This window comes from Nymphaea colorata, chromosome 4, assembly GCF_008831285.2.
Source record: "Nymphaea colorata isolate Beijing-Zhang1983 chromosome 4, ASM883128v2, whole genome shotgun sequence".
Taxonomy (NCBI): domain Eukaryota; kingdom Viridiplantae; phylum Streptophyta; class Magnoliopsida; order Nymphaeales; family Nymphaeaceae; genus Nymphaea; species Nymphaea colorata.
The window spans coordinates 26,713,692-26,731,615 of NC_045141.1; the positions used below are offsets into that span (position 1 = coordinate 26,713,692).

At 36.7% G+C, this 17,924-nt stretch overlaps 1 protein-coding gene across 7 annotated transcripts; it reads left to right on the forward strand.

Annotated features, from left to right (window-relative positions):
- Positions 1-758: 758 nt before the first annotated feature.
- Positions 759-17,600, forward strand: LOC116252762 (protein VASCULAR ASSOCIATED DEATH 1, chloroplastic). 7 transcript variants are annotated; one of them, XM_031627268.2, is made up of 20 exons: positions 762-1,189; positions 3,350-3,460; positions 3,664-3,723; positions 4,909-4,959; positions 6,151-6,216; positions 6,909-7,004; positions 7,193-7,294; positions 7,378-7,481; positions 7,577-7,767; positions 8,533-8,573; positions 8,675-8,762; positions 8,845-8,967; positions 10,515-10,601; positions 10,686-10,740; positions 14,921-14,987; positions 15,450-15,546; positions 16,214-16,275; positions 16,357-16,402; positions 16,532-16,788; positions 17,251-17,600. In XM_031627268.2, the coding sequence occupies exons 1-20, from the start codon at positions 974-976 to the stop codon at positions 17,491-17,493; spliced, it is 2,163 nt and encodes a 720-aa protein (XP_031483128.1). In that variant the 5' UTR covers positions 762-973; the 3' UTR covers positions 17,494-17,600. The 7 variants fall into 7 exon arrangements, with proteins under 7 accessions (XP_031483126.1, XP_031483128.1, XP_031483129.1 ...); XM_031627266.2 differs by having other exon boundaries at positions 759-1,189; positions 16,214-16,402; XM_031627272.2 differs by lacking the exon at positions 8,845-8,967 and having other exon boundaries at positions 777-1,189.
- Positions 17,601-17,924: the final 324 nt, after the last annotated feature.

The window sequence follows — 17,924 nt, forward strand, 5'->3', positions numbered from 1 at the left end:
AAGAAGCTCTTTGGCAATAAGAATAATTTGTAACTGTTTTATGAATATGTTTTAAAGATTGTGACAAATTTATGGAACACGTAAAAAAAAAAAAAAGTTTCATAAATCTATCCCAATTTTGAAAGCAATATTTATAAAAACAGTTCTCATTGCCAAACAACAAATAAGATACATGACCTGCTTTTGGTGTATCGAAATGTTGTCTTCACCATATTTGAATTTGTGAAGCCGGTGGTCCCTTTTATAACACAAAGAGTTGATGCATTGTGGATTCGAAACAAAGACCCACTTCTACATGGGCCAAAGGTGTTAATTATAAAATTGACTATAAAATTACATATCAAACAACTGAAATCCCATTAGTAATCTGATCCCATTTTCATAGTATTTGGCCAAAAATGGTTTCAATTCCAAACCAATACTTATTAATCATTATTGAACATATCGACCCATTGACATGCCTAGTTATTACTTTCATTTTAGGGGGGAGCGAGCGAGTGTCAAGTTTAAAACTAATGTGGCTCAAATCCTAATTCCATCACTATATAGAGGCCTTTTATTCGGCATTGTTGTATTGTATTGGCAAGACTTATATGGTCACGGGCTCGCCCTTAATTGGAGAAAGGAAGTTAATGCATTTTAATACTCCCTAAAGCAAAGGCTTTACGTTGTAATTGCGTCATTGGTTACGAAGAAGCAAGGCCGCCGGATGGCCAACTGTCGGCGGTCAGAAGTCGGCATCGGAGTAATTGGCCACTTGGCCTGGCGTTTCAGTTTTTTCTTCCACAACTACCAGTCAATTTACCACCCAACGCTTTGGTGATCTCGTAAATACGGCAACATCAAGGGCGTAACTTTTTTGACTTTGTGAAACAAAGAGTCATCCTTCCCTCCGCCAGCAGTCCCCTTAACTCCCACTACAGTTTCTTGCTTCCGACTGACGGAGTTTCTTGATTCCGACTGACGGAGAGAGATGGCGACGGCCTCTCCGGTACGGACCAGCAGCATGGCGAAATCGGCGAGCTTTCCGGCTTCTGGGATGCCCGAGATCGCCCAGGTTCGGGATTCTGGTGGCGTTCAGGCTGATACGGACGCTTCTTCGGTGGCGTCTTCAGGTCCCGGAGATAACGGAGACAGCAGGTCATCCGAACAAGCCGTTCAGGTCCTCAAGGAGGTGGAAGTTGTTCCGGTGAGCGTTCGTTTTTTGTTTTCTTGACTGAATTTATTTCATGTTGCCCTCTCCAGGTTCTTGTTTCCGGGGGCTTAATAGCGACTTGCTGTTAAAGGGGGAAAAACCTTTTCGCAATTGGGGGTTGTGGTCTTTCTGATTTTTCTGTCCTGTTTATCGCATTACAATTACGCACTCCGCACATTCGCTTGGTGATGTTGATAGTGTTTTAATGGTTTAGCCGGGTCTGCATACAGGTTACCTGTTGAAATGTTTCATGGAATTCAATGACATTACCTATTTTATTACTTACCTCTTGACGATTCAAGCTTTTCACGAGCATTTTCCTTTATTTGCCATTTGCTGTTTCTTCTTTCCCCGTCTTAGGAAACAGTATCATGGCCACAAGCTATGTCGATCGACATTGAATTTGACAGAATTTGAGGCCAAGTTTTTGGAGAGACTCATGGAAAACTTGTTTACCGTTTTAGGTCTATTTACAGATCAATTTTCCTTGGTTATTTCTTATAAATCAACCTGTCAACCACATTTTTGCTTCAAATAGTTTCCAGGTTGTTTAGTGGCACTAGCATTGTGTTCATCTAGGTGGTGAGCAGTAGCATAATGTACGACTAGAAAATCATGCCACTATAGGCCACTTCCACCAAGCTGGATTGGCAGCAATTTTGTTGTCTTGAGACCTTTCTTCGGTGAGCATGTGCTCCAGGTAATAATGACTAATAGTAAAGAATATAGGGCACCATTGAATTGTTTATAGCTCTTCTCCTGAACATGTGAGATGGTTGAGGGAAATATGGGGAATGAAGGACACTAGTCTTATTTCTGCGGCTCTGCCCTTGGTTACTCTTTGTCAACAAGTACATATTAATTGGATTGCTAATGGTTCTTCTTAGATTTTCTTGCATAAGTGGCTTATGAAGGTTGTCAATGTGGACATCATGCTTCAATCCACAAGTTTCTCCTAATTATAGCTTCCTTGCTATTCTCTTTAAGGTTGTCCAAGCTACCTTTCTTGGTCAGGTTGCCTGTCATAACTCTTGTTGCAGATAAGATTATCTTATAGGTTGGATTCGCATGTGTGTGTGTGTCTGTGTGTTTATATATGTGTGCGTATGTATATATGTATCTATAAGCACCTACTGTTTCTACTCTCCTTGTTCAAGAAAGGGCAGGTAGTGGGTTGCTCAGGCCGTTTGAAATGAAGTAAGCATGATAGGTGCATTTTAACTGAACAAATTAAACTCCAATGTATATGTGCACTCAAGTTTAAATGTACTCTAGCTGAATGCCTCAGTTTGGGCAGTGTTTTGCAAAGTTAACCACATAAATGTAATTTCCATGTCTGAAAACTTAGGAATAAAAAAAAAGATAATTTTCTTTTTCATGTGTGCTATTTGATAACGATTACAAGTTAGCAGTGGTTTCTTTCCTGAATGATAAAATTATAAAATCATATCTATACGTCATAAATCATGATAGTTTGACTTGATTCTTATGTTTAAAAATATTGAGATTGCATATGGCGTGAGCTAGCAAACATGTCAAATTGGTGGGCAAGGTATTCTGACCATTTTGTTCTTTTGAAAGCCAAGCCTGCAGATGTGTACATAATGAGTCATTTGCTGAAAATCAGCTGAGTCTTGCTTTCTTGTGATAAAACATAACTTTTTGCGCCTTAGATATTTATGAAATTTCTGAATTCTTGTCAAGCCTTAATTGCCTATTAACATTTTGTAAGTCACCAGGATAGAATCACATTTTTGAAAAAAATCTAAAAGGCTGTCACATATACTTGGGCACTGCATCCTAGACATACTCATGAAACAGTATTACTATTACTAAAACATAGACTAATTAAAAAGCAACTACTAACTTTCTCTGGTTGCATAAGGTCTGGGCATGTTGTTACAATATTTTTTCCCCAAAAGCTCTCTGAAGGGCAATTTGCATGATGAATATGGGCCTTTATTCCAGAAGTTTAGAGAAGGGGACCTTTTTAGGGATATTTCTAGCTTTAAAGAGGTGACCAGAATTTGTCCCATTTGTCTTCCCTTAAAAGCTCGTTTAGGCTGTCAATGTGGGAGCTACCATATTGAGTTGTCATCATGCGGGCTTTGATGGACATGGCCATTCTGATGGGATTCATGTGGTGTAGAGAAGTTGGCTGGCGTAACAGGTTGTTTTGATGTGCTTTGGATCATGCTGAATTGGGAGGGCTGGTCAGAGGCTGTCATGAAGGCCGTTAGTCATGGAGTAAATTGTTTTGGCATGGTATGACCTGAATCAGATTCACTTTGGAGTGTTATATGCAGTTTATACTAGTTGGAATGTGCCATCTTATATCCTCCTACGTTCATAGAATCTATTTTGCTGCATACCTTGGCTGTCTGATTTGCTACTCTTTTTGTTTGTGTTCAAGTTCTGCATTGCTGCACAGATGCTCTTTTTTTCCATAATCATGTTTTTTATTGCAGTCTTTTTTATCATCGCGAAGTGAAGAGTATCGGCAACTGTTCAGACTTCCTGCAGAGGAGGTCAGTTTCTGCAAGCTGTTTGCTGTTATATCTGTCTATTCTCAGCCTTCACTCAAAATCAGTTCTTGTGGTGTATTGATTGGCTTATATGATTTTTTCTGTTTCTAATATAACTATGTTGTTGCAAGCATGATTATGAAAGAGAGTTTTTATTTTCAGGGAGCTTTTGACTTCTCATACTTGTCTTGAAGGAGCAATTCCTTGGAAATTTAGTTACCAGTTAATATTAACACCTATATTTTCTATTGGATTGTTGGATGTCAATTGGTGTTTTCTTATGTTTCTCTAATTAAAGATAGGTAACTTTCAATTCTCAAGGTTGCTCTGTTGAATCCACTAAGGCAATACATTAAGACAACAGCTTATGAGTGATATGAATGAAGAAATACCTTGTTAAATTTGTCAAGATTCCTTTCCTGTTCCATTGAGACAAATATGTTTTGATGGCCTGGCATTCTTGGTATGTATATATTTGGAGGAATGGTATTTGTTCTGCAGACGAGATAGGTAGAAGTAAGTTAAAGCAAGAAAATATATCTTGCATATTGTTTCCCATATCCTTTTAATACATCACAGCAAGTTCAAGACATTAAAATGTTTAACCTTGCTTTCGTGTTGTATAATGTTATATCACTACATCTCTTATTATCCCTAGGCTTGTAAGTCCTTATTTTTTCGCTATTCTTCTTCACATCCATTGTATTTTAACAGGTGCCACAAAATGGTATTTAGGAACAAAACTTAAAGAGGAAACTGCTGTTGAGAAAAGTTCTTTTGAGGGTGTGATTTGCACTTAACAATCAAAATATTCTAAGGATTTATTGAATGCTAGCATCATAGAAACAGATTGTATCTATGGTTTCATTATGTGAACACATATTCCTGTCAACTCCTGCGTACTCAGTTTGCCTTTGTGCTGGTCATGCTTGGAAATTTTTTATAAGGAAAAAATGTAAATATGTGGTGATGTCAGCAAATATTTGTAGATGTGTCCATCCTGCCTTAATTATACTTGATCATTCCTTAGAAGTTTATGATACAGTCTTTTAATTGGTTAATCTTTTTGCATTTTCTTTCTTCTTATGTAATTTTTATAGTTTCAATTCTGTAACCACATACTAAAAGTTCATTAGGTTAGACATTGTTTCTAATAGGAACTTTTTTTTTGTTCCGTTGTGTGTGCAGGTCCTTGTTCAGGATTTTAATTGTGCTTTTCAAGAAAATATTCTTTTTCAGGTGAAAACTATGTTATGCCTTTCCTTTAATTGTTAGTGGGCCTGGGGCCATGCTCATGGAATCATCAGAATTTGTAGGTTGTGTTACATTTACATATGTTTCATCAGTGACTAAGTTCATAATAACACATATTACACATCTAGTAAGAGATTATAGCTAGCTGAGTGTTCATAATATTGATCTTCTGTGTCCAATACATAGCAATGATCACTGGCGTTGTGTAGTTTGCTGTCCATATGACTGGGTTTAGATAAAAAGTTTAGATTAAACACCTATGGTGCTGAAGAGGTTATGCAAACAAATATGTGCCTAGAAAATTAGAAATAAGATAAAGTTTTAGCATTTTTGTTTTGTTCTTAAAACAATACATACATTTTATTGTTTTTCAAAAAAATATTTACAGATTTCTAAAGGCTAAATGAATTTTTAATTACATTTTTAAGAATTCCGCTATATTTGCTTCTGATTTTCTAGTATTTAGGATTGAGAAATATGATCTATTGTTTCTGAGTTTTCTTTCATGTCTTTGGCCCTTCTTTTAGGGGAAAAAGGAGACTAAGCATTCTGGAAAGTGTTTCTAGATCGGTCTGATTGTTGGACTGATGTGGCCGATCAAACTCCACACAGTCATCACATCTAGTCATAACTGGTACTCTCATCATTGTCATTAGGTGCCACTCAAGGAAGTAGCTTGGCTGTTTCATTGTTTCTTTCGTAAAACAGTGGAAACAACTATATATGAATGTATATACTTTATCCAAACTAATGATGTTGTCAATTGATTGCTTCATATCCTTTGTGGGCGACAACTTTGTTGAGTAAGTCTGAAGTGGTATGTCATTCATATATGGTTCTTGCCTAATGTATTCCTTATTCAACCTTGTGCAGATACATAAAATTATATTAACATTTAGTCCCTATACTGTAAGCCGTTTATGTGCACCAATGGATTTAATTCTTTTACAATGGAGAAGAACCAATTTTGTCACATCTTTATGCTCCCTATACTGCATAACTTAGGTGTCCCTGAAAAGGTTATTTTTTATCCATTGATTACTTTCCAATTTGTGATGATTTTGATTTTAAATTTCTAATATCTTGAAATGCATCATAGGTTTTTCTGTCTATTATAAACATCAGAAAATGAAACTTTGCTTTCTTTTTGTTAATTCATCTTCTTGATGGATGCAGGGTCACATGTATTTATTTGTGCGTTACATTTGTTTTTACGCAAACATATTTGGCTTCGAGACAAAGGTACTTTGGCATTCATTCCTGGCATTTTCTTATTGATATTGCAACTTCCTTTCCAACTAATTAGTTCATAGCATTCATTTTTTATTTTCTCTGAACTGAGTACGTATCTGAGATACAGTATGTGGAAAGTAATGATACTGTGTGGACATGTTCTAAGATATCTACTGGTTTAAAATCTCTGTGTGACTATGGCTTGTAATCTGATCTGTTTGGTGGAAAATTATCACATGACTTCTGCATTATGTCATTGTTTGTTTACAATAAATGGTGTTGCTTAGTTATGGTGCATGCATCTCTCAAATTTCAAGTTTTCCTGGTCAATGCAATTTTTTTTATGGTTTGGGAAGCATACCTGTCATGCTATTCTTCATTACCAATCCTCTTTTCCTCTATTTGCATCTCCCTTTTTTCCATTTCCTTCTATATTTTTCCTTTTTCTCAATTGCTGAGAGATAGTTTCAAGGCTATGAAGACTTATTTCTTTGCTATTTCTTCTTTCTGCTATCCTATCCATAGTATTTTATCTTTTGCATGCTTTTATGTGTGGAGATTTGTGAAAACTTTGTTTCTCCTTCACTATAGGATTCTCTTATTTTGTCTTTTTTGTTGTTAGATTGCTGTCCTCCACTTCTCTACTGATTGGCTCTTTCCATGTGTATTTGAGTTATACGATCAATGGGTTCATTTTGCAGAAAATAATACCTTTCAATGAAGTTTCTTCTGTACAGAAGGCAAAGACAGCTGGACTTTTCCCAAATGCCATAGAAATTGTTGCCAATGAGAAAAAGGTTAGCTAACATTTATATTCTTTTCTATTTCTCATGCTAACTTTGTGCTTCACTTCGACCAGATATTGAACTGAATTGTAATTTCTCCCTTGGATTTTAGAACATATTGACCTAAATGTGTTTTTCTTGTATTGGCTGAAGATTTGTTTGATTACTTCTCTTGTGAAGTTCTTCATGTGGTCTTGCAGTATTTCTTTGCGTCATTCTTGTCACGTGATGAAGCATATCGTCTTATTGTTGATGGATGGACACATTGTTGTAATAATGCAAAATATGTGGTTGATTGCCAGGTTCGAGTTTCTTTAAGCTCTGTGTTATTATGTTTGAAATGGTTTCAGATGCAATATTCAAATTAAAGCTACTGGTTCTACAGGAAACAAGATCTGAAGTCAGCACTCCAGAAAATAAAATTGATATGTTTGAAAGACTTAAAAGTTTGACGCGTCCTAGTGGTTCGAGTAATAATTCTGTGGATAGGTAGCTAAATATTCCTTTTAGCACATGTATTTTTTGGAATATCTTTCCCTTTGTGACATGTAAATTTATAAATACCACTTCTCTATGCAAAACAGGAATAAGGAAACAGCACTGGAAGAGCCTCAACATGTTTTAAGCGATAAAGAACCAAATAATCTGCCAACCACTGGGAATGTCATGGTAGTCCAGGAAAGTGAATGCATCATGAAAGATGGCCCTGATCAAGCTGGGTCATTACCATCTGAGACATTGGCATGGAAACCAGAGGATGTTGATGCTCCAAGGAGTTAGTTTTTTTTGTCTTGCTTTTCGTTCCTGGAAAATGAGCTTCCTGTTGATTCATTGCTAGGTCTAATGCCTTGATGCTTCTAGAGAAAACGTGTGTCAGTGTCTGACGAATTTGGGTTCTGATGGTCCTCCATACTTTATAATTTAACATGAAAGGAATACTTTATCTGACATGTCCAGCACTCATAATTTACACACAAACTGTCTGATATTTAAGGTTTTTTTTTTCTTTGACCCCAAGAATTGTTAAGATTGTCTCTTTCTGTCAACACACACACAGATAAAGACAAATTTTAAGCAACCTATGTTGATGTAGCAGCATTTGGCTGATAAAAGATCTAAAACCATTTGGACTGCAGTATGAAATTTCAGGAAAATTATGTAGCTTTTTACGCACCAGTTTGATCCTATTGCCTAGTAACGACTATCTTTCTGCTTTTTTTTTTTGGATGGGGGTGGGGGGGAAACTTCTGAAATTAGTGTTATCTGCTCAGCTGTTTTATTACTTTCTTTCTACTTTATATTTTATATCTGACAATGCTTTCCTGAAAAATCTTGAAAATTGCACGTACATACTGATATATGTGATTCCATACTCTATGCTAAACCTATGAGTAGCAGCTCTTTCATGAGTTTGCTGAATGTTTAGAGAGAATTGTGACAAAGATAGCTTGTTTATTATTTTCACCTGCTATGTCTTTGCATCTCATTGCAATGTAGCTTCTTTGCTAACTCCTCTTTCTTTTATTGACACACTGTGCAGTACCTGAACACTATAAGCTGGTTGCTGAAGCAAAGTTCCCAGTAATGTTATATCTCTGTCCAGATTCGAATTCATTTGTTGATATGATTTCTTTTTAAGTATTTAGGTGGTAACCACTTGTTCTGATTGTTGTTCCTCATAGACCAATCCCGAGGTACTTTTCAAGCTTTTCTTCTCAGATGATTCTGTCGACTTCTGTGGAACATTTCATAAGAAATGTGGAGACAGAAGTAAGTAAATGAGCATATTTTTTGCAACTTTTATTTCCTTTTATGTTAGTTTATTTCCTTTTAAGTTCAACTTTTCAGCCAGGTCTATGCCAGGCAGAGTCACATGGCTTGAGTGGTGGGCATGTGGCCAGTGCCCACATAGGCATATACATATTAAATGGAGGGAAAAGATGGGGGTGGAGACTTGTTATCATCGATTTAAGTGGTGCCCACCCTGTCTTTTCTAATTCTCTCCTTTGCCCTTCTAGGGAATGAAACTGCTTTTCTTCATGAGTTCCAATTAGATGACAATGCTAGAAAATTGAAGGGATAAACATTTCTTTTTATTTTCTTGAAAACAAAAGAAAATCATTATAAATGCTGCACAGCTACTGGCCCTTTAAGGGCATTGCCTCATGCATTCTTCTGAACCTTCATCAACTGCCAAAAATTTCAAGTTTTTTATACACATATGGATTGTGATGGCAATGAAAGTAAGAATCGATTTACTTTTACTGAACATCTAAAGTTTCAGTTTTTCATATACATTGAGAAGGACCCAAACTTACAGTCAACTTGAGGAAAGCCTTATGTTCGTGTCATTTGATGTACACTTACTACCATCTTTCATTTGGTTGATTTGAGAACCGAAGAAAATTACCTTTTTTTTTTTATGTTCTTGAAATCACGGGCTTATCATTTTGTTGGTTTAGATTAACAAAATAATGACCTGTGGACCTTTACCTTTAACATTTTATGCTGAAAACTATTTTGGCATTTGCAAGTCCTATTTTTTTTGTTAATTTTTTAAAGAAAATTTTTGGAGAGTGCTAATATGCATATCCAAGATAACTATATGGAAAGTTCCTGACATTGGATTTAGAAAAGAAATATTAAGAAGATGTTGTGTAATAAATATATTATAAATAATTATTAAATGATTATTTTTTATTTTTCGTAATGGCCCTAATGGATAAATCCATGCACTATGCTGCTGAAAAAACAACTCTAGTTGCAAACATAAAAAATCTCTCAAATAAGCATATTTGGCATTACTACTAAAGTGAGAAGCACTGGAAATGGAATTTTTAGCCCTATACCAGAACTGCTTTGTACCTATGTCCTCTGCTCCTACCCATAAGCAGCTGAGGGCAGGTCTCCACATCATCATTCATTAAATGAGATGTTGGTCACCATAACCAGATTAACTTTTGTCTTTACAATTATGACTTAGACTTACTTGCCAAAGGCCTTTTGACCATGATGTAGGTTGCCTTTTTTCAGATATGAAGATTTTCCAGATCGCTGGTTAATGTATATAGCTTGTCCATTGAAAATTTGCTGGAAACATCACCAGAATTTGAGAGTAATATTTGTTACTTGGCTGATAAGTAAAATTTAATAGTATAAAACATAAAAAACATGACCAAAAAAATGAAAAATAAGGTGTAATAACATTGTAAATTTTCCAAATTTTATTCCAAGAAAGATATGATGATTGAAATAATGACATGAAAGCTCCTATCTTGTCTTTAGTATGACTACAACACTGCACTTCTTTTTGGAATAGAGAAATTCTTTCTGTTATTCCTGATATGAACTGCTTGCATGCTGCATCTCCATTGTTCGTTTTATGTAAAACTTGTGCACAACCTGATTTAGGTTAATCCAGCTCTGCTACTGGTTACGCATATGAGCATCCAGGATTATTTGTGGTTGAGTGTTTACATGTCGGCTTTTGTTTTACTAAGGTTCTGATAGTCTGATCTACAGATTTTCAATGTGATCCATGGTATAGGCATCAACAATTTGGACATGTGCGTAATGTCTCCTTCCAGCATCCCATCAAACTATACCTAGGTAAGACCTTAAGAGGAGCAATATATCTATATGTATCATCTGGTCTCAGTTCTTGTATTTTGATTTGTTTCTGTTTGGTTCAAGGGGCGAAGTTTGCACAATGCCAGGAAACCCAAAAGTTTCGTGTGTACAGAAACAGGTGAATATGCTTGATTTTTCTTTGAAGGCTTCTTGTTGTTGTTTTTGTAATGAAGAAGCATTTACAATGCTATTTTAGATGAAAACTTTGACTGCATATTGCAGGGTCGTCTTTTTTAAGAAAGTTCTTGGACGAATCCAAGGTTTCTGAACTGCAAAACTACTTTTATATCATGTCAAGTGCCCTTGTCACCAAATATTGTGAATCTCAGCATCTCCCTCCAAAATTTCTAGCGATGGTAGGGTATAAATGTGGGAATTGGGATGTGTCTTAAAGAAAACAGCTAATGGTTTTGGACCCAGGTTATAACTTGGGAAAATTAATCTGTTAAGAGACTATGTTGGTCAGCTGACCAATTGAACTGATGCTTGTCCTCTTTGGAACGTTGAGAATTCGTTAGGAATTAATCTGATGCCCATGGTTAGTCACTTGAGAATTCTAAAATTTTGTGTAGGTGTGATAATTGAACCTCTATTTTACCCTCTTCTAGGTCACTAATGAATATCTTCTGTTCATATGGAAAACTCAATAGCACACTGGACAGCTGTATCAGATGGGTATGGGTGCAGGTGCAGACATGGGTGTGGGGGAATTTCAAAAATCATTGGTGCAGGGATACGGCCATATATATATATATATATATATATATATATATATATATATATATATATATATATATATGTAAGAAATTTCATCCACCAAAGTTCTCAACAAACTAAAATGTCCACTGCATTCATGATTGATAATTTACACATTACAAAAAGCCAACTAACTGACTAAGTTCACTAACAAAGACACATTTGATAATCCTATAAAGATGCATTTGATACATTTTCTTAGAGATGAACAGACTTAAAAATCTGAAACCCTAGTCCATATTTCATTTACCAAATCTGATAAAACAAGAGATGATAGTCAATAGACTTAACAATAAGATTATAACTGCCACAGCCCAATACAGACCAGATTCGTACGATAAAAACAAGAAGACAAAAGAAAAAGAAGGAATAACAAGAACAAACAAGTAAAAAACAATGAAACAAGAAAAAAACATAGTTGCACAGGCACTTGTTTCTAAAAAAAGAAAAAACACTAAAACAAGAGAGAGACATGTGCAGCGCAGATGCAAGGCAAAGAGACGGGTAGAGAGGGAGAGAAAAAAAAGAAAAGGATAGTACATATGCAAGGCAAAGAGAGGCGTAGAGATAAAGAACGGAAAATAAAAACATGGATAAAATAAGAGAAAAAGCAAGATTGACAATGAAAAATAAGACTGACCCGAAAACTCTCATCAACGACTGGATTCTTTGTGAGTATGAGTCTGGGGAAGGACTTGGGAATGTGAAAGCCTCGATGCAATCGACCCTTTCCTGCCTTCCTGCCCCTTATACAATATTAACAAAAAACAAGTCCCAAATTTGGGACATTTGAACTTGGTCAAAATTGGCCGAGTCCAGTAGTGGACAGACATGGCTCTGGGTGCATTGACCATACCTGACATGGTCAGAGCCATGTCTAGGGGCGTACTCATACCCACACCCATGTCACACCATGTCAACAGGGGTAACTCGCCCAAATAGAGGTAGCTATGTGGTATAGTTACAAGTTGTCCTTTGATTTGTTGGAGCATTGGGGTGATTTTGTAAGACAACCTACTTTTTGTTTGGATTTGTTTAGGGGAAATTGTTAAAAGTACGAAGATGCAATTTTTTTTTTTTATTGCTTGGGCATGACTCTGTTTATATGACATAATCATCAATCATCATTAATGTCATTGCTTGGGCATCAATGTCCTATTTTCTCATCGATGTTTTTAGATCTATAGTTTTGTCCATCTCTCTCTCTTTCTCTCTTACCGACCAACAATAACAACAGAATCACTCATAGGCCAGCTGTAACAAGGGGAACCTAAGTGACTCACAAGAAGGAATAAGAAAAAAGACACATGGAATTGGAAAACCACCAGTCACCACCATTCAGACCATTGGACCAACAGGAGGCACTGCACCTCCATCACCAGATTCTGGCAGCATTGTGACGATGGCACCACAATAGCCCTCGAGTATGTTGCCTTCCTTGGCCGTGAACCCTAGGGAAGAAAGCATGGACGGCCAGCAGTTGTAAGTGATCATCCGGATAGCACCACAGCAACTCATCCCCAAATACTACTCCCCATGCAGGAAGAAGATTATGATCTCTACATGAATACGACTAAGCACTATATGTGGAGAAAAATTGTGGCTATATCATTCATTTACACATCAACACATGAAGCAACTGCATTTGCCTATGTGTGGCATAACATTTTTCAGGTCCCCATTCATGAACCTAAAGCTTAAGGCTGCGTTTGATGGATAAGGGATGGTAGTTGCTTTTGTAGCCTTTGTGTTGGATAAGGAACCCTGCAAAAAGCTTCTACCTATGCGTAAAGTATAAAATCTGAAGAAAATTGAACAACCAATTGGGCTACCAAATACCAATTCAACACATAGGAACACTTCCACATGGCTGTTGATTTCATCAGGGCTATAATGGCATGGCATTTGGTAAGCTTCCAAGGACTAATGTGTAGAAAAGCCTTGTGAACATTAGTTGTAACGTGAAGAAAAGCCTTATCTTGTTTAAGCTTATTTGTTATTTGATGGAATTGCAGCAGCATCTTTGCATGCTGGTATCATCATGCCACTTCTAGGAATCACATTGGGCCAACCGATTGAAGCTAACCTAGTGGCATGATGTTATGCATAACGTAACACCAACAGATGGGTTGCTTTTTCATTCAACTCTTGTCTCTCCAATAGAGCATTACTTCATATTTTTTGTTCTGTCGTGGGGGAAATGTATTCCTTGTTGAATCTTTCTGTTGGCTTCATAACATGAGGAAAGAGTGATTGATGCGCCTTAGGTATACCTAATCGCATTCAATCAATGAAGTCAAAATAATAACATGAGGCTAAAACAAACCTCCAACCCGGCCCAACCAGATAGTAGTAAGTGGCACGGATCTAGGACCTATTCTTGGATTTGTGGAAAAGAAAAGCCAGAGAAAAAAGAAACTCTTTCGTCAGTTTCGGTGTGAAATTGTATTCATATAACTGGACTAGCAAAGTCAGTAGTTAAGTAGTCATTTTTCTTTGTACAATACTAATTTTTTTGTATCTGAATCTACTCCAATTGCTCACCATTTGAATTCTACCAATTCATACTTTATGCAAGAAGATTAGGGTCTTTTGGGCTTGGAAGAGTTATGAATCTCTAGACCTAGATTCATCGCCTTTTTGTAAAACAACAATCAAAATTCATTATCTCTGAAACAATGAATTGATCTTAGTCTTATTTAATGAAAGAAATGTATCGAGGAATCTTTGCTGGCAGCCGATACTTTGGAAGATCACTTGTTTTCCTTTGAAAAAATTTTGTGGAATGCTATTTTTACATGGTAGTTATATGCAACAGACCAAAGGAAGCAATGAGATTTTAATACCGCCTTTTGATGAAACTAGGTAATCAAAAGCCTGGAAGAAAAAATACCAGGCATTCACACGTGCTGGGGTTATGAAACCGGGAACTTTTGGTTGCACCCCATATAAGCTAGGCATTAAATACCTGGTGTTTTAATGCCATGCATTCAGACACCAGCTTAGTGTTGATATTGTCCCTGGATTCTTTGAGTCACCATTTCTATTAGTCACCACCTAACATGAAGATCATTCATGTTTTGTTTTGATGGCATCCATTATACTTTCTTTTTAGTTTAATTCCTTTTCCGCAGTTCATTTGCAGTTTGGTCTCACATATGACAGTATGCAATGCCTGCTGCGGTGACAAGAGTTTAAGCTACTTGCATATTAAACATAAGTTAGTTGTCCTATTGCATCTATTGGCAATACCTGTTGCACTGGCAATCATTGGGAAATAATTCTCCCTTCCTTGCAATCAGCTGCTTTAAAGTCCTGATAAACATTGGTAAACTTTATATTGGCTGTGAAGTGCAAGCATACTTATAAGTCTCCTGAACATGCATGTTAGCTGATGTCTGTGGTTGGTCTGTGTGAAACTTGTCAGGGACAATTTGTGAGTTTTTTTGTTGTAGGGAGCGGCATTTTTTCCTGTGTGGCACTTCTGTTTTACTCTATATTTCTGAATTAAGCATTTGCTCATCAAGAGTGTTTTGCACCAGCCATTTCGTTTTGGAGATCTCGCAGCAGATGAATGACGCTCCGTACTCAGACTACTTCACTGTTGAGGTACTAAAACTAGAACCATCAACGTTGGTTCCATCAATTATCTCACTTTCCTCACTATATAAAATCTTGATATTTCTGGGCGATAAAAGGCATAGTGTGACCATTTATAATGATGTACCTCATGAACTGGATCTCAAGTTGGTGGTCATGAGTCCAGGAAAATAAAACCTCTGCTGTTGGGCTCTGTGTTGCAAAGCAATACATTGGCTTTTCCAAAGTTCAGCCAACAATTTGACAATAGGCAAATAAAAGTGAGGTGGCTACATGCTTTATCATCTTACTTGTACTTCATGTTGTCGCTGTTCTAATTTTTCTCTGACTTCTAGGTTAGAGTTTTCCTTCCACTCAAGTTTAGCAGCTCAGCGTATTATAATTTTCATGTGTTTTTTTTTTTCTTTGGCACCTTATACCTAAAAAATTTTATATCCTTGATAATAATATTAAATGCTTCTTTATGACCAGGGGATTTGGGATGTAGAATGTGATGAAAATGAAGGAAATAGTTGCATTCTGCGAGTCTATATCAACGTTGATTTTTCTAAGAAAACTATTTGGAAAGGTATGTATGATAAAGAACAGCAGATGAAAAGAAAAAGGAAAGTAAAGTTGGGAAATGCATGCCACTTCTTTTGGATGAATATCCCTATGAATGCATGAATACTTTGGCTGCAATGATGTGACTCATAACCATAAATTATATCTTTTGGTAAAGTTCATGAGATACTCTCAATTTTTGGTTCCTTTTGGACACAATATTGATTTTTGGTGACATTTGTTATACATTGCACAAGTTATTGGTTGATGTCTTCAATTGTGATCTAATGCTGATTAATCTGTCTTAGTAGCTTACTGAAAATATGCTGCCCAAGCATAAGCAACTTGTCTGTTGCCTTTCACTAGATGTTGAAAAAGAAGAAAGGTTGAAAACGATCTATTTTGCTTGCAATTATAACTTTTAAGGAAATGGAATAAGGATTATGATCAATCATATTACAATATGTGTGCCTGCATCACCAATTTATGCGAGGCCAATTCCAAGTGGTTCTACTTTTGCCATGTCATTGAGAACATGTGTGTTATGCAAATTATGCATTGTCTCTCCACATTGTATGTTTCTCCTTTCAAGTCGTGTGACCATAAAGCCAATCAGAACCATGGATTTAGTTTCTACATAGTGTCAGGATCGCAGTATTTTGAGTCTGCTGAGGGAATTTCCATTGTTTCAGGGAAAATAGAGCAAGCAACTGCGGAAGAGTGCCGTGAAGCCTATGCAATTTGGATCAATTGTGTAATCCTTACTGGGTTTTTGCCTTTCATTTGTTGTAATATTTCAATTTCTTTTGAGCTTCACTGGAATTACTTGTTACAGGCACATGAAATATTGAAGAAGGATGAAAATCTTAGGCTGCGAGAAGGTTTAACTTACTCAATTGCTTTCATTTAGTTTTATAATAACTCTGTAGGAACAGTAGATAAAGTACAATATTTTAGCTGGTTAAATCTAAGGCCCTTGTATTAATTTCCCTGCTGATTGCTGTATGTAGGCCCTCCAATCATAGTGAATAGAAGTATCCAGCATGAGACATTTCGTGCTAAAAGAAGCTTGGTGCCTGAATTAGCCAATGATCTGAACAGGGATGTCTCTCCCCGACACAAAAGGAGTCGGGAAGCAACTGATACCACATCTATGATTTCTCTACTCAAAGAATCTAGCAACTCTTTCATCTCTTATTTGAAAGGTCAAAGCAACTTATTCTGGTTTGCAGTTGTGGTCCTTGTTGCGACCTTCTTTATTGTGCAAGTAAGTATACTGTTCGATGTTGGTTGTTCAGAGGTACAAGAAAACATGCCATTATGTTTCGAGCATACCATGAACTTACATGAAAAAGGAACCATATTTTCTTGATGAATGCACTTACGCGAAAAAGGAACCACATTTCTAGATGGTGTATGTATCTGCTCTCTATTGTTCTTCTGTTGGTTCGGTTAATCATCTAATTCTTTCATGGCCTTAAGCATCAGGTCTTCCATTAAAGCATGGCATATTCAATTGTGTTACATAATTACCCTAGAATAATAGAAAATAGCACTAGACAATAAGCAGCTTCAATATTGTTAATGGTATATGCAAGTCACAAATATTAGGTCTAACCTATTTGTTGCTTCTCAGGCAGCCACAAGTGTTATAATATTGTTCTTTCCCGGCATTTTTTTTAAATGCTATGCTTTGTGATATTTAACTTGGAAAGATCTGCACTTGCAGCTGAGCATCGTCTTTCTTCTGATGAGGGCACCTAGAGTCCATCAATTGCCACAAGAGAGCCTTTATTCGAGTAATCTTGGAAGCAACAGCAGGGCAGAGGCGATATCTTGGTTGGAGAGGCGGCTGTACTATCTCAAGGAAGAAATGCTAATGGTGGAAGCACGCATGGAGAGTATGCAGCATGAGTACTCTTCTCTAAAGGCTCATCTTCAAAGACTTGAACGCCTGCGGCCAAAATCTTGAATATGTATATACTAATATTGGTGGGCTTTTGCCTGTAAATTCTCCCGCTTTCCCTAGTTTTAGTTTAAAGGGAGGGCATTTTATTTGGATTCTGAAACGTTGGTTTAGATAGGCTTGGTTCTTAGTTGGGCGACGACACCATCCTGAGCTGATCCGGCCCTTACCTCTGTTTTAGGGCATGTCTGGCAACAGTAACAAATTTGTTACTATTCCATGAACATGCCTTAAAAATTGAGGCAGATTTACAGAACAAAGTATTGTGTGAATTTGCACACAAATTTATATGAATCTGCCTTAATTTTTAATGTAGGTTCATAAGGCAGTAATAGGTAGTTACTTTTGCCAAACGGGCTTGTAAGGACCTTGAACCTACTCATATGTTGCGCCCTTCCCGGGTCTGAGATCATACCAGCCTTACTAGTGCTCTCGTT